The following is a 13,707-nucleotide window of genomic DNA, read 5'->3' as shown; positions in this document are numbered from 1 at the left end:
AGTGGCTTCTCAGCTACCAGCTACTGGCATTTTTAGCTTAGTTGTTTATCGTAGGTCTATTCTGTATGCTGCTGGACCTGGGCAATGAATTTTATTCTCTTGTGTTTCTTAACATGTTTGAATGACAATAAACCGAACCTTGAACCTTGAACAACGTTGGTTTGGTAACATAACCATGGCGTGACTTCAGTATCAGTAAGGCGTAGTGGTAGCTGTTGCTATTTCAGTGTGTTTTCAGTTCATGACAGTTAATTGTTATGTTTTGGTCCTTATAAAAGTCTTGTTAAGCATTTGGTTGGAGTAAAAGACCCTTTAGGTAGTTGGATATTTAGTTTTTCCAGTAAGTACTTTTGGCTTTAATGGTTTTAAGCCTGTTTGTTGCTACCAGAAATTAGCCTTGGCCTGATCACAGTTAACCAAAGCTGTAAATACACCATGCTAACTACGCTAGCAGCTATCATTAGGATTGTCTTCACCCTCTCATCCAAATATGGTCACTGGATGTAGCCAACATGACATCATCCATAGGTTTGCCCATTTTAAAGCCTTGAGTTTGGCATTTCTAGCATTGTTATTTTGTAGCCAAAAGTGACTATATTGGGAGAAAAGGGAAGAGCTGTGGATGAGTGAGAGGTGGGTGTGACTCATAGACTGTAGTCATTCAACAATTATAGCCCTATAGACATTGATAAAATTGAAAAGGGTGAGTTATATAAAAGTTTGCCCTGTTTAGTTGACGTTGAAATAAGCTTAAGAGGCCAAAGCTGTTTTTTGTACCAGGCTGTAAACATGTTTATTTCTGCTGTAAAGAAATACATGGGGGGGGGGTCTATGGGGATTAACTCTTTGTTGGAGCTTGCCTCAAGTGGCCATTTGATGTATTGCAGTTTTGACACTTCCACATTGGATTCATTTTTCAGCCTCGGTGGTTGCCGCTTATTCTGGCTCTAAAAATCCAAGATGGCTACTGCCAAAATGTCAGACTCAAGGTTTTGAAATGGGAGTCCACAAACTTACGGGCAACATCACGGCGACTACATCCATTTTTTCATACAGTCTATAACTTGTACTTGGAAGTGGGTTCAACAACAATGTGGAGTGCAGATATCCTTGCACAATGACCTCATTATGTAAGTTCCTGTCCACATCTTAAGCAAAAGTGTTCCTTCATTTACAGTGCACGGTGTAATGTAAAGTAAATTTTCTGTGGGTGATAAAGGGCGGTGAACTCGTGTTCTTGCCTCGGCCAGAGTTCAGCACCTGGGAGGAAACCAGCTCCATTTATAGAGAGTTGATACCCATGTAAATACACAGACAACACACACACACACACTAGCAAGGCCCACGGAAGTTCCCATATTCTGGTGGATTGCCCTTGGGTCCTTGCTATTTCTGCCAGGGGCAGGGGGATCCTGTGTCAGTAATCCTGTCGGGATGAGGGGGATGAGGTCGCCGGATGCAGCTCAAATCTACTGCCTTCACCAGCAAACACACACGTATACACATGAAAATAATTTGGAGGAGCGTTTTGCTGAGTGGACACTACATACAACACCTCAGCTGTGTGTCAGTGTGTTTACACAAGAAAACAAATGTACAGTTGTTTAATGAAAGGCGCTCAAACAGTAATGCAGCCAAACATACTGAACAGCAGACATATCTGCAGTGTCTCTTTAAAATGGTGAATGTTTGGATAAAAGAAACTCAACACCTTGAATTTGTTTATTAGCCTGTCTAAAATATCACGGGGTTTTTTTTTTGGTCAAAAGGGAAATCTTTTGTGAATTTTTTGTCTTTGTGAAAGCTCCCCACCTCCGCCAATACCACCTCCGTCCCTTCTACGGTCTTGTGAAACTGTGGGAAATGAAGAAGCAACTTATTCTGAGAGGAAACACTCAAAGCGAAAAGAAGAGTCGGTCGCTGTCTGGTTTGTCTGCGTCTCCGTCTGTGTGTCAAATGCACTTCTTCTTATAAAGCTGACTTCCTGAGTCTCTGCTCTGTTCTACAATCTGGCTAACACACACACACACACACACACACACACACACATACACACACCTTGTGACCTCTGCCTGCAACCACAATGAACCATATTTATCTTAGATTAAGAGACAGACAGACAGACAGACAGACACAGACACAGACACACACACACACACACACACACACAAATGTCTCTCAATATTGCAGCTCGGCTCATGAAAGAAGAATATAGATGCCCATTCAACACAAGCAGCCACCCACACACACCTACAGTGTGCACACACACGCTGACACACACACACACGCACACACACCAAATACACACACGCACACAGATACACACACACACACACACACACACTCCTCCACAGTGCTCCAGAGAGAGGTAAACAGAAGAGTCTGACATCCTCTTGCATCATGTGCCTCAAATGCAGCAGAGAAACAGCTAAACAAGCTGTGACCGTGACAGCTCTAAAGTGAGGTGGCATTACTCAAGTGAGCTTCGACTTGGAAGTCAAAGCAATTTGTGACACCGTTCGAGACCGTTTATGTCCAATTGAAGATCATTTTGATGTAATCATGAGAAAGAATAAGTTAAATATTCTGTGTGAGGGCTGGACTCAGTTTGGCGCTGAAGATAACCAAAAATAGACGCCACAAAACAGCTCCAAGAAGAGCCAATACACTAGGAGGTCTTCTTGTTTCAACATAATCGGGTGACCTCTCTAGAACACCCTTCACACACACACACACACACACACACACACACACACACACACACACACACACACTGACACCTCAGTAAATGCAGTAGGGTCAGTGGCTGTGCATCTAAAATAGCCTCTGACACAAAAACCTCACTTGTACCAAAGGAGGGGGAGGTGGAGCCGAGCAAACCAGGATAAACGTCCGGAGTAATTGTCGCAGCAGCCTTTCAGGAAGATACTGCAATACTCTTTGCATGTTTATGGTGAAGTTTACACACTGATATACTGTGTGTGCACATGTGAGGGAGGGAGGACGAGAGAGAGAAAGAGGTTAGCGCCAGTGAATCAATAAGAAATGCACTCAGTGACTCTGTTCTCGTCTCTTATTTACTCTCAGTGCACAGGTCCGAGGTTGAGGTGATCACACTGCAGTGCTTAATAATCATCTCAAACTGACAGAGGCGCATCGTGGGCACAGTCCAGTACACAGTAAATAAAATACTTGAAAACTGGTGAATACTTTCTTATACTACTTCAATAGCTACAGTGTAAGGAAACCACAACACAGCAGAGAAATACCCACGACGCTTTCTCATACCTAAGGGACAGAGGAGGTTGACTTGCACTAACTTCCAAAACAACACACTGTATATGACTGTCTCCAAAACAACATATTATCCTCAGAATAGTCCCAGTGTAAACATGTTACTCAATGCATGAGTTGATGACGTGAATCCATCAGCACACCTTAAATTTCTATGTGACAACTTTGATGATTACTTTACTTTTTATTGTCTCTCTTGGATGACATACACTCTTAGTAATGAGTGGATCTTCAAGCGATTATGTGAACTGGATATATCCCAATCCTCACTCAGAGAAAAAAAAAACGTTGCGGAGCGTCGTTCCTGTGGGCTACAGCAACACTAAACCCCTGAGCTTGCCTGAGAAGGACCAAATGCACAAAGAGAGAGAGAGAGACTCTCACTGCAGTCTGTTCTATTTTGTTCTGAAAATGTTGACATGCAGCCTCGTTCTGTGGACGATAAACGAGGTGCCGACTGATAAAGGAGGAAATACAGTGAGAGCTGGACGCAGCAGTGAGTGACAACAACCCCGTCCACATTTAAGGGTACTGTTTGCAGTGGAAACGCCAAGCAGATCTAGGGTCTAGGTACCATGTCTGAAGGGTTACTTTTGGTTCCAAAGGTACCATACCGAAAGTGTTTGGTGGAAATGGGACTTTTGTGGTTAGGCAACCAGCTGGTACCATCAGAAAATTGAAACTCATGTTGAATGTGATCCATATGCCTGGTGTGGACATGATCGTTGTTACAAATTACCTTGTCCTCCAGGAGTCCTCACATTATTAACATTGCACAGCAAGCTGATGAAAGTTTACAGAAGTCTAGTGGACTTTAACTAATCTGTGTGCGGTTGGGTCCGTGAATGAATCAACTGCCGTCTTGTTTTGTGGCCATGTGAGTAAATATGCTTGGGTATAACTTTCTTTTATATGTCAACTTTGTACATGGGCGCACTACTGTCAGGTTAACATGACAAGCTGACATTGGCTCACTCTAGTTATTATTTTATACCTACTAGGTCAATAGTTTCCAGAGGTCTGGTGAAACGCCATTAAAAATCTTGGTCTTGGCTAAAAACACGGAAACGTTGCCACAGCACATCCAACTGGAGGCATGTTTAACACCAAACTTAAACGTTAATGTTTGACAATAGTTGACTCCACTGCCCCAGACTGAAGATGGAGGTTTTTCATCCTCATCTGCTGCTGTTTCTGAATGATTTTTCTTTACTTCCCCCCATTATGTCCTACTATTTTATGAACTCAAAGTGACCCTTGTTTTTGTCCCAATTTGATCAACAGCTGTAAACATGGCAAATCATCAGCATTTGTGCAGTATTAGTAGTCTTTGCCTCCAGCTGCCTGCCCTCCATGAACAGCGAACTGATGACATGCAAAGAAGCTATTACTACAGTAACTAGCCGACACCACCTTACAATAAATGTAAGTATGAATCGACCCATGCGGTTGTTTTCGGTAAGCGTGGCCTTGAAATACCGCATTTTGGAGAAAGTCTGGGGTGAGAGTAAAACCCCATGAGCACGTACTGTGAATGTGAGTCAGTAAATCATGACACCCAGTCATTGCTCCTCTCATGCAAAGGTTATAGCTGCTTCTTATGTACCGAGCAGAGGGTCAGAATGAAACCCTGCACCCATCTCTTGCCCTATCAAGATGCATTAGATGAGCATCCTCACAATAACCTGCATCCTTCCCAACACCACTATCACCACCACCACTACCACCAACCACCCACATACTCTCTTTCCCTCCCCTCCCTAAGGGATGCCAGTACACTCCTGCCCTAATGGGGGATTCTTTCAGTAGGCTACTACCTTTTATCCCCTTAGGCTCTGACAGAGTATGTGCGCTTGTGTTACAGCATGTATGTCTGAATGTGTGTGTGTGTATCAGCGAACCCCCTTCCCCCAACATATGCACTGTGTACATTCAACTCACAATAGCTCGTCTCCTGAATGCATCACAGCACATGTGCACTCACATGCACTCTCAAAGATCGACCTAGATGTTTTACAATAACTGTACAATGCGAGCATGCAGAAGCACCAATACACTGACTGACTCATCTACAGAATCTACTGTAAACAAGCCACATAGAAATAATATCAGCTCAAGCACTTAAACACACATTCTTTTTTTTTTTTTCTTTTTTTTTTGCTTTTCTCCCTGCGCCCTTTTTTTCTCACTGGCTATCCCTTGTGATACAAACAAAGCCATGCATGCAGGCGCACACACACCAACACACACGAGCACGCATGCATTTCACTTTAATAGTCTTGCAGCATCACAGAGCACCTACCCTATCTAACCTCACTTTGTGCTGACACAACCAAATCCTCCTCAATACACGCCACATGGAAACAGACAATAATGGACCAACCAAAACATTCCAACACACTGACATTTATTACATCAAATGTGCGCGCAGTTATTTTCGCTCACCGAGTTTTTCCCCCTGGTTTGACCCATTCCAGCTCTCCAACACCACTCAATAAAAGCCAGCAGCTGTGTTTACTTCTATTACTCATCTACTTACGCCTTCACTTCGATCATTTTTCCTCTCTTTTTCAACTGATGCCGTGCCGTGCTGATACCTGGTTGAAGCAGCTAATTGAGAGGAGTTATGGTCCATAGCATGAACCTACATGCAGTTGAGTTAAAGCCAAAGAGCCTGTGGAATGCCACAGACACCCCAAATGGATTCCACATGTTGTTTGCATAATTTCCTCCCCTAACAGTTGATCTACAGTACAACTGGAAACAAAGTTCATAGTGATCCCTGCAGCATCCTGACGCAGGTCTGCTGAAAGCATCTGCACCGAGGCCGGAGAGATGCAGCTCCCCAAAGATTCAGTAAAGGGAAACTGTTCATGTAAAATGAACTCTAAAAAGGGTTCAAAACACTCTGAAAATGCTGACTCTGAATGCTCTTTTCTTGGCTTCCTTCTTTTTCTCCTTCCTCCTGTTCACAAGCCATATTTGGCTACAGTAAAATACACACTCGGTTGACAGGGGAAACATCACCACAGACGGACAGGCCTTCCATTGACATACCTTTCCATCCTAGCCATGGAAACATGTCGAGCAACCTTAAAATCAGAGTCTGGGGGCAAGCTCTGTTAAATGAGTCACTTCCAGTAAGCACTGACTGTGCTACTCTAGAAATGGTGTAATTACTAAGGGAAAAAAACTTGGATCACTGCTCTGGTCAGGCAACATCATCTTAAATTCTGCCTCCCTTACACTGGCTTTTAGCAATTTTTTATTTCTATCAAAGGTTTGGTTGCTCTAGAGAAGGTTCAAACAATAAAAGGCTCATTTGGGGTGGTGTTTTTTTTTATCAAAAACCTTGATATTACTATTGCGACAATATTGTAGGGTTGACTATTTTTGATAAATAATCATCAGTAATGCGTAGGCTTGGGAATCGTCAAAGTGCTACTGATACTAAGAGTACTCATTTGATACCCTTTTTTTACAATTTCATTGTATACTCATGTGAATCAAAGCATTCAGTCGTGTAAAATGCGACCAACCATACTTTCAAATGTTCTGTCGTCATATCAGCACATTTCACCAAACCACAGACCGTACGAGATGTAGCTGCTGTGGTGGTGGGCATTAATGTTGCATTAAATTGAAGAACGCTTGCAATGATTGGCTGCGAGCAAAACCCTACAAAGAGTTATTTTTTTCCACATTACTAGCACTTTACGGTACCTTAATACCTTTAAGGTATCGACTGAAATAACCCAGTGCTAAGTAGTATCGAAACCTCTCCGGGCAAACAATATACAAATTTGCTCACAGCCAGTCAACACAAGCATTCTTTGATTTAACGCGACGTGTGACTGGCCCACTACCACAGCAGCAACAGCTCACACAGTCTGTAGTGTGGTAAAGTGGAATGCAGTGTATTTGACGGAGGTGACAATTCAGCATGCAGAGATGCCACCAAAATATACAGAGGTGTGGTTGGTGGTATTTTGCACTAGCTTAACGCCTCGAATTCACATGAAGAGTATCGAATTAAGAAGAAAAAGAAGGGTATCATATACTCTATTCATATCGCTATCACTGTAAGAGTATTGATGTCATAATTTTGTAAACAATACCCAGCCTTGCACATGACTGATAATCATTTATCAAAAGTTTCATTGTGTAAACATTTTGAAAGCACCAATGGTAAACCCTACAATATCTTCGCAATATCAGAATCGAGGTATTAGGTCATAAATATCATGATAGCTTATTCAATTGTCCCCAAAATCTAAGACAATATCTAGTCTCACATCAGAATACCGATATAATATCAATACATTGCCCCCCTAGGCTCCTTATAAGAATTCAGCAAAGCAATGCAACAAATATTCAAAATACTCACAGTGATGTTTGACAAGCAGTAACCAGCCATTTTACATTGTAGTTCTATCTGTCTGTGTTCACTACTAAGACTACCAACCTCAGAGTCACTGGCTGTTGCACAATACTTTCCGTACACTCTCTCCCTCTCTCTCTCAGTCACAAAACACACATGCTCTAGCACTCCATGTACACCCTTAACTCAATTTTGGTAAACAAACGTAGGCTGGACACCGGAGTCAAAGGTTGAATCCACAGGAGAAATCGCAAAGGGAGAGAACATTTTGTCATTTTCTGACATGGTGAAATAACAGCTCGGGGAGTTCAGCTCACAGCCCTATGAATATTAGTCTTATTTCACACGCAGGCAGTTCAACGTAACTACTACGTCTCGCTTCTCAGAATGAAACAGCAGCAAAATAACTGCAAACGTTTTGGATGTACAACAATCTTGATCTATGACCTTGTTGTCCTGTCGATTTTTAGGCCGATACATCTATCAATGTGCAAAGTCAGTCGTCTATTTGGGTGCTGTCTGTGTCACACATTGTACACGCGTGCCCTTGACATGCTTGTCTATTGTAAGAGCCTGTGCTGTGTGTGTCGTGTATGTGTTACAGGGTCTTTCAATATGGCAGTCTCCTGTGGCTGGAAATCCGGGTTTGACGCTATGCCACCTCTTTGACCATGGGCCACAGGATATCCCACAATGCACCCTGAACACAACCAGCCTCTATAATCTGCCTCACTCCTCTCTGGCTTTGGCTTACAGTCCCAAATGAATCCAGCCATATAGTGCACTGCAGTCTATCTGTAATCAATGACGATACACTCCATAACACCCACCTGGATCAATGATACAGCAGTCAGTCAATACGCCAGCAGTTAACCCAGCTGATTAGGGGTAATACGGGAATTTCACATCTCCCTGTATGAAACAGTGAGCGTATATGTTGTTAGATGGCGCGTACCAGAGTACGGCATTTCCTCCTGAAAGATTCAATCTGTCAGCATGGGCTCAATTTGTGTGTTGTGATCTGTGACAGACAAATGATGCCTTTACTGGGGAATCCTGCCGTGCAATTAAATGTGCTGGGCAGAGCAGTGTTGATGGACAGACAGAGTCTATCTGTTGGTGATTGGCTTTTTAATTGAGTCCCCCCACCTGCACTGATCTCTATCATAAGCCCTTGGACCGTGTCTGGTGTTGGGGGGTTGAGCAATTGACGGAATCAAAGTGGCAGTACAGCAGCTTGATGAATTTGTGGGGGAAAAACAACGAGGTACCACATCATGATAACACCCGTATAGTTACATATCAGGATTTTAACAACAAGTGTATGTACAGCAGGAACAAGCAGACAGCAAAACAAACCATCACCATCTCAGGCTGAAGCACCTGGTTGAGTACGAGAACAGCCAGAAAGCCAAACAGACAGACTACACTGCCATATCCTAACATGACCGAATTACTGAGACTGTCCACCTGAGAGAAACAACAGCATCCATTGTTTCAGCAAATACTCTAGAACTTCCTAATGACGATACCCTCTACTGGCTGCTACTGTTTAATAATAACGTCGAGGGTCCTCGAACCTTAACAAGTAATTTCAATCTGAATTATAACCTTCCCCTAACCTAACAAGTCGTTTTTGTGCCTAAACCAAACAGAATCTGAACCATAGCGTTAAGATTGCCCTGATATTGTCCTGCCAATAGGGGTGTCAGATCAAAAAACCCGTATGAGTCGTTCTAGATCATGGACAAACAACTTTATTTCATGTTTGATTTGAAGGACTTGAATTATTGACCGAGTATAGTCCAAATGGCTCACAGTGCAAGACCATGTCCGAAAATCGCCAACAGGGTCAAGTTTTGTTTTGCCAAACATGCCAATCCAAATATTTGAAATAGATGGCTTAAAACAACTTTCTGGGAAATGGTGTGAGAAGAAAGACAGAGACGGAAATTACAAAGCTCTTTGCTGATTCAGATTGATTCATTCAATGATTCGTCGTTATTGATTCATATGTTTTTTCCCAAGGTAAACAACTGCATCATTGTTCAACTTAATTTTAATACATACATCAGTGCGTCTCGCCGCAACTTTCAGCACTGATTCAAACTGTCTTTAGTTTAGTCTGCTGATTCAGGCCGTAATGTTCGGAGCAAAGCCAGCCAATACAAGTACTGTTTATAAGGTTAAAAGCTCAGCAGGTGGTCTTTCAAAATGTGCTTTTAATGTACTGCGTGTTACGACTGAGCTGAACAATGCCTTCAGTCAGCACTGAAAGGAGCTCCAAATGACTATCATGTTTCATTAGAGTCAGTTCAATACAAACATTCAGTGCGAAAGATTTGTTCATACACATACTGAACCTGGTACTTTTTTGATTTCGTTTTCCACTACAGACAGTACCCCCTCGATATAGGTGGAAGTCTTGGCCTATTGCCTTAGGGATGCCTCGTGAAACTGCCATGACATCATCTTTGACACAACTCAATACCATATTTCAATGCCATTTGTTCCTTCACGATACCAATTCCAATTCCTGAACTTGCATATCGGCAGATGCTGCGTACCAATCTGATACCATTGTGTTAAAAAAATTGTGTACTTGCTGATACCCGATCCAGCATTTTAGGCAGTATCAGAGGTATTTCCAAACTGGTATCGGTATTGGAACAACTGTAAATGCAACGCAGCCACAGTGTGTTCACCTCACTCCAACCTCGTCATGGACTTTCCACGTCCAGATACATCGTGCAAGGTTCCCTGGGTGCGTTAGTTGTTGACGTTCTGGGACGCCTTCTAAAGTTCTGCCTATTACATGCATTGTCTTCTTCCAAGATACACTTCCGTTTTTACAGGAAATTTAACGTTTACATACAGTCTCAACAGACGCATGTGGTTGGGTTTAGGAAAACAGAACAAGGTTTGGCTTTATAATCTTACACAAACACCGCTCTCCAAGTATGTGCTTGTTGGACCCATCCGCCCACTCCACTCAGACTTTCGCCGCCTTCGCTTTTGTTCTCATTCCACCACGTTTCCCTCTGATGCCACTGGGCGCCGTTAAACTATAACTTAGGCGACCAGCCACGTATCACGCTGATGTTAAAGAACGGCTTTTATCGTCGGTGTCTGACGCTGCAAGTCACTACCCAAGCTCCGGATTTTGAGGACTTTGGAGTGAGATCAGGTTGGCTAAACCTTTAATCAGCAATCAAACAGGAGAATAGCAGTTGTCAATTGACTATGGCATGGTTTTGCAAAACCCTGATGAAGACGGTCTAGTCGAAACGTTGGTACTTGAATAAAAGAAAATATTTTTGCATCGAGTGTTAGAGTGTGCGCCTGACATCTTTTTTCCCATCTGTATTTTTTCGTCAATGGTCAGCACCTCTCCAACCCTGGTGTGCGCTCCTCCTTTCTCTTCACCTGTATGGTTTTGCAAGCTGCCATTTTTAGAAGTCCCAGTTGAGTGAATAAATAAATTGAGGTCAAAATTGTGGTCGCTATCACGGTTAGCTTTGCCATTTAAACATGGCAGGTTTGTGCAGGTGATGGTTTTAGTGGTGGTTCTCTCTGACCAATCAGTCGTCTGCAGTATTTTAACTCCACCTTTTAATATTGGCTCAGCTCGCTTGGAACCTCGACTGAAGTGGTACCAAAAAAAGTACCAGTAGTATCCACAACTTAAATGGAAAATCAAAAGATAATGGTTCCAAACCAGTTGAGTCAAGCTGTATCACGTAGTGGAAAATGCGGCATAAGACACCTCCACTATCACTGAAGTTTTCTTCAGTATTTTATCATATTGTCGTGACTAGTTATTGCAAAAATAACCTGCAGAATAATTATATTATTTTTCAGATAATACCATTCTCGCTTGTCCGCTGCAGAGCTCCAACATGATTCTTCTTCGCTGTTCATGCGCAGTCGTTTCTACATGTGTGGTAATATCTGCCTGCTTATTCATGCACAGGGAGAAGGCCCCTTTGTAAATGGATTTAAGTGAGTTTAAATGGGTACTAATCTCACCCACTGAACATCCGTGAGCTGCAGGGGGTCTCATCCACACACACATGACCCAACCCCCCTCCTTTTTTTCAATTTTTTTTTTTTCAAATCTGGATGAGACCCCCACTTAAAAACGCACACAAACACACACCCTATCACACAGTTAAAGGCAAGACAGGGCCTCTCCACAACGCGGGGGTAAAGTCACAGAGGTCAGTGCTCAGTTTCCACATCAAACCCAGGAGCAGGGGCCAGAGCCTCATCCCCCTCCCACCTTCCTCCCTCCCTCTTGCTCCCGCCCTCCCCTCACACACACACACACACACCCTCCTCCTCCTCCTCCCCCTTGCTGGATGTACAAATGCCTTTGCTGTCAGCTCTGCCCTGGTCCCCTGTAATTGAAAATAACAGCCAAGGGCCAGCCCCCGGCCACTCTCCCCAACCTGGTGGCTCCCTGCCTCTCTGACAGCCACCCATCAATACCAATGACTATTACCCTGGAAGTGAGAGCGCTGCCGATGACATCCAAGACACCACCCCTGCAACACTCCCACACACACACACACACACACACACACACACGCACACACACACACCTCCCCCCCAGTGTCCTTCCTCCGCTACCCGAGCCTCCTAATGTTTAACCCGTTGCTAACAGCCTCGATTCTCTGTCTCTAAGCTGCTACAGTGGGCAATGGTAGGCAAACAAGCCTGTCTCTCTCTCTCACACACACACACACACACACACACACACACACACACACACAAAACTCTCTTAAGGCATGCACAAAACTCTGACAAGCAGCAAACTTTTTTCCAGAGAGAAGTGCTGAGAGAGAGTTTGGCGCTGTCTCACTTCACACTCTTAAATTCCCCCCACCAAGACACTCATCCTACAACACAGCCTCACCGCTCAGCTGATGTGTGCTGAAGTTTCTTCAGAGGTAAATAAGTGAGACATGGGAGATTTTACAACTGTGTGTGTAAAGTGTGAGTGTATAAAGTCAGGATGCTGCTCATGCAAATGATCACTCAGTATATAATCACTTTTTATCCCTGTCTCTTGTCATGACAGCTTCTGACACTGGGACTAGGTGTTTCATGTCCACTCAGCAGCACCCCCCACACACTGACGCACACCAAACACAATGCCATAGGTGATCTGAGCTGTCATCTGCTTTGACAGAGAAATGACAGCTGAACGAGACGCACTGAACACAAGCACAAAGCCCAGCAACGTGACAAATGAAGCACACAGCAGCAGCAGCAGCAGCAGCAGCAGAGGAACAGGACGAAAAAATGCACAGACCTTGTCAGAAGCTGCAGAGCCGTGGAGACTGTTTTCCTTTCTACAATCCTCTCTGTCTCCTCTCCTCCTCTCCCTCTCCTCTCCTCTTCTCACTCTGCGTGTATGTATGTGTGTGTGTGTGTGTGTGTGTGTGTGTGTGTGTGTGACAATGTGTGTGTAAGTGAGTGAGTGTGAGTGTATGTGAGTGAGCAGCTCCCTCCCCTTCTGCCTCTCAGCTGCTCGGCTCAGGCAGTTCTCAGGAAATGAATGGGAGCGCACAGAGAACTGTTGTACTTGCAAATGACTTACCCCGAGTCACATGATCCGCTAAATGTAGGGTGGGCCAGTGGGTGGAGGCTTCATAAGCAAAGGGAAGACAATATACTCTAAGCTTTAACAGCATGCATCGAATTACACGGGGCCCCTCCGGGGAGGTTTCCGACGCGTCCGCTCTCAGCCAGCCCGAACTCCCTCTCTCCCCCCCTGCCGGAGCGCAGCGGAGAGCCCCGGGCTGGGGGTGAGCACCGGAGCACCTCCCCGTTTAAAGGGGACGGAGAGGGGAAGGTGTGCACGGGAAAGGGGGGAACAAGTCATAATTCAAAACTCGATTTTTATAAGTTTAGTTTAGTTTAGCCGTGTGATAGTTTTGATAGTTGTCAACATAATCAAATTATTTATTACAAAAAGTGTTTTAATTAAAACATTTTATAGGGTCACATATTTTAGTAGAGCTGAA

At 43.8% G+C, this 13,707-nt stretch overlaps 1 protein-coding gene across 3 annotated transcripts in view; it reads right to left on the bottom strand.

Annotated features, from left to right (window-relative positions):
* klf12b (Kruppel like factor 12b) overlaps nt 1-13,436 on the bottom strand; it is a 64,729-nt gene extending 51,293 nt beyond the window's left edge. Inside the window, exon 1 of one of the 3 annotated variants that reach the window (XM_033617681.2) lies at nt 13,281-13,436. In XM_033617681.2, coding sequence (XP_033473572.1) covers nt 13,281-13,374 — 94 coding nt within the window. In that variant the 5' untranslated portion in view covers nt 13,375-13,436. The other 2 variants (XM_033617683.2, XM_033617684.2) reach the window with 2 other exon arrangements.
* Nucleotides 13,437-13,707: the final 271 nt, after the last annotated feature.

This window comes from Epinephelus lanceolatus, chromosome 14 (genome assembly GCF_041903045.1).
Source record: "Epinephelus lanceolatus isolate andai-2023 chromosome 14, ASM4190304v1, whole genome shotgun sequence".
Taxonomy (NCBI): domain Eukaryota; kingdom Metazoa; phylum Chordata; class Actinopteri; order Perciformes; family Serranidae; genus Epinephelus; species Epinephelus lanceolatus.
This window is presented reverse-complemented; position numbering and strand designations above follow the sequence as displayed.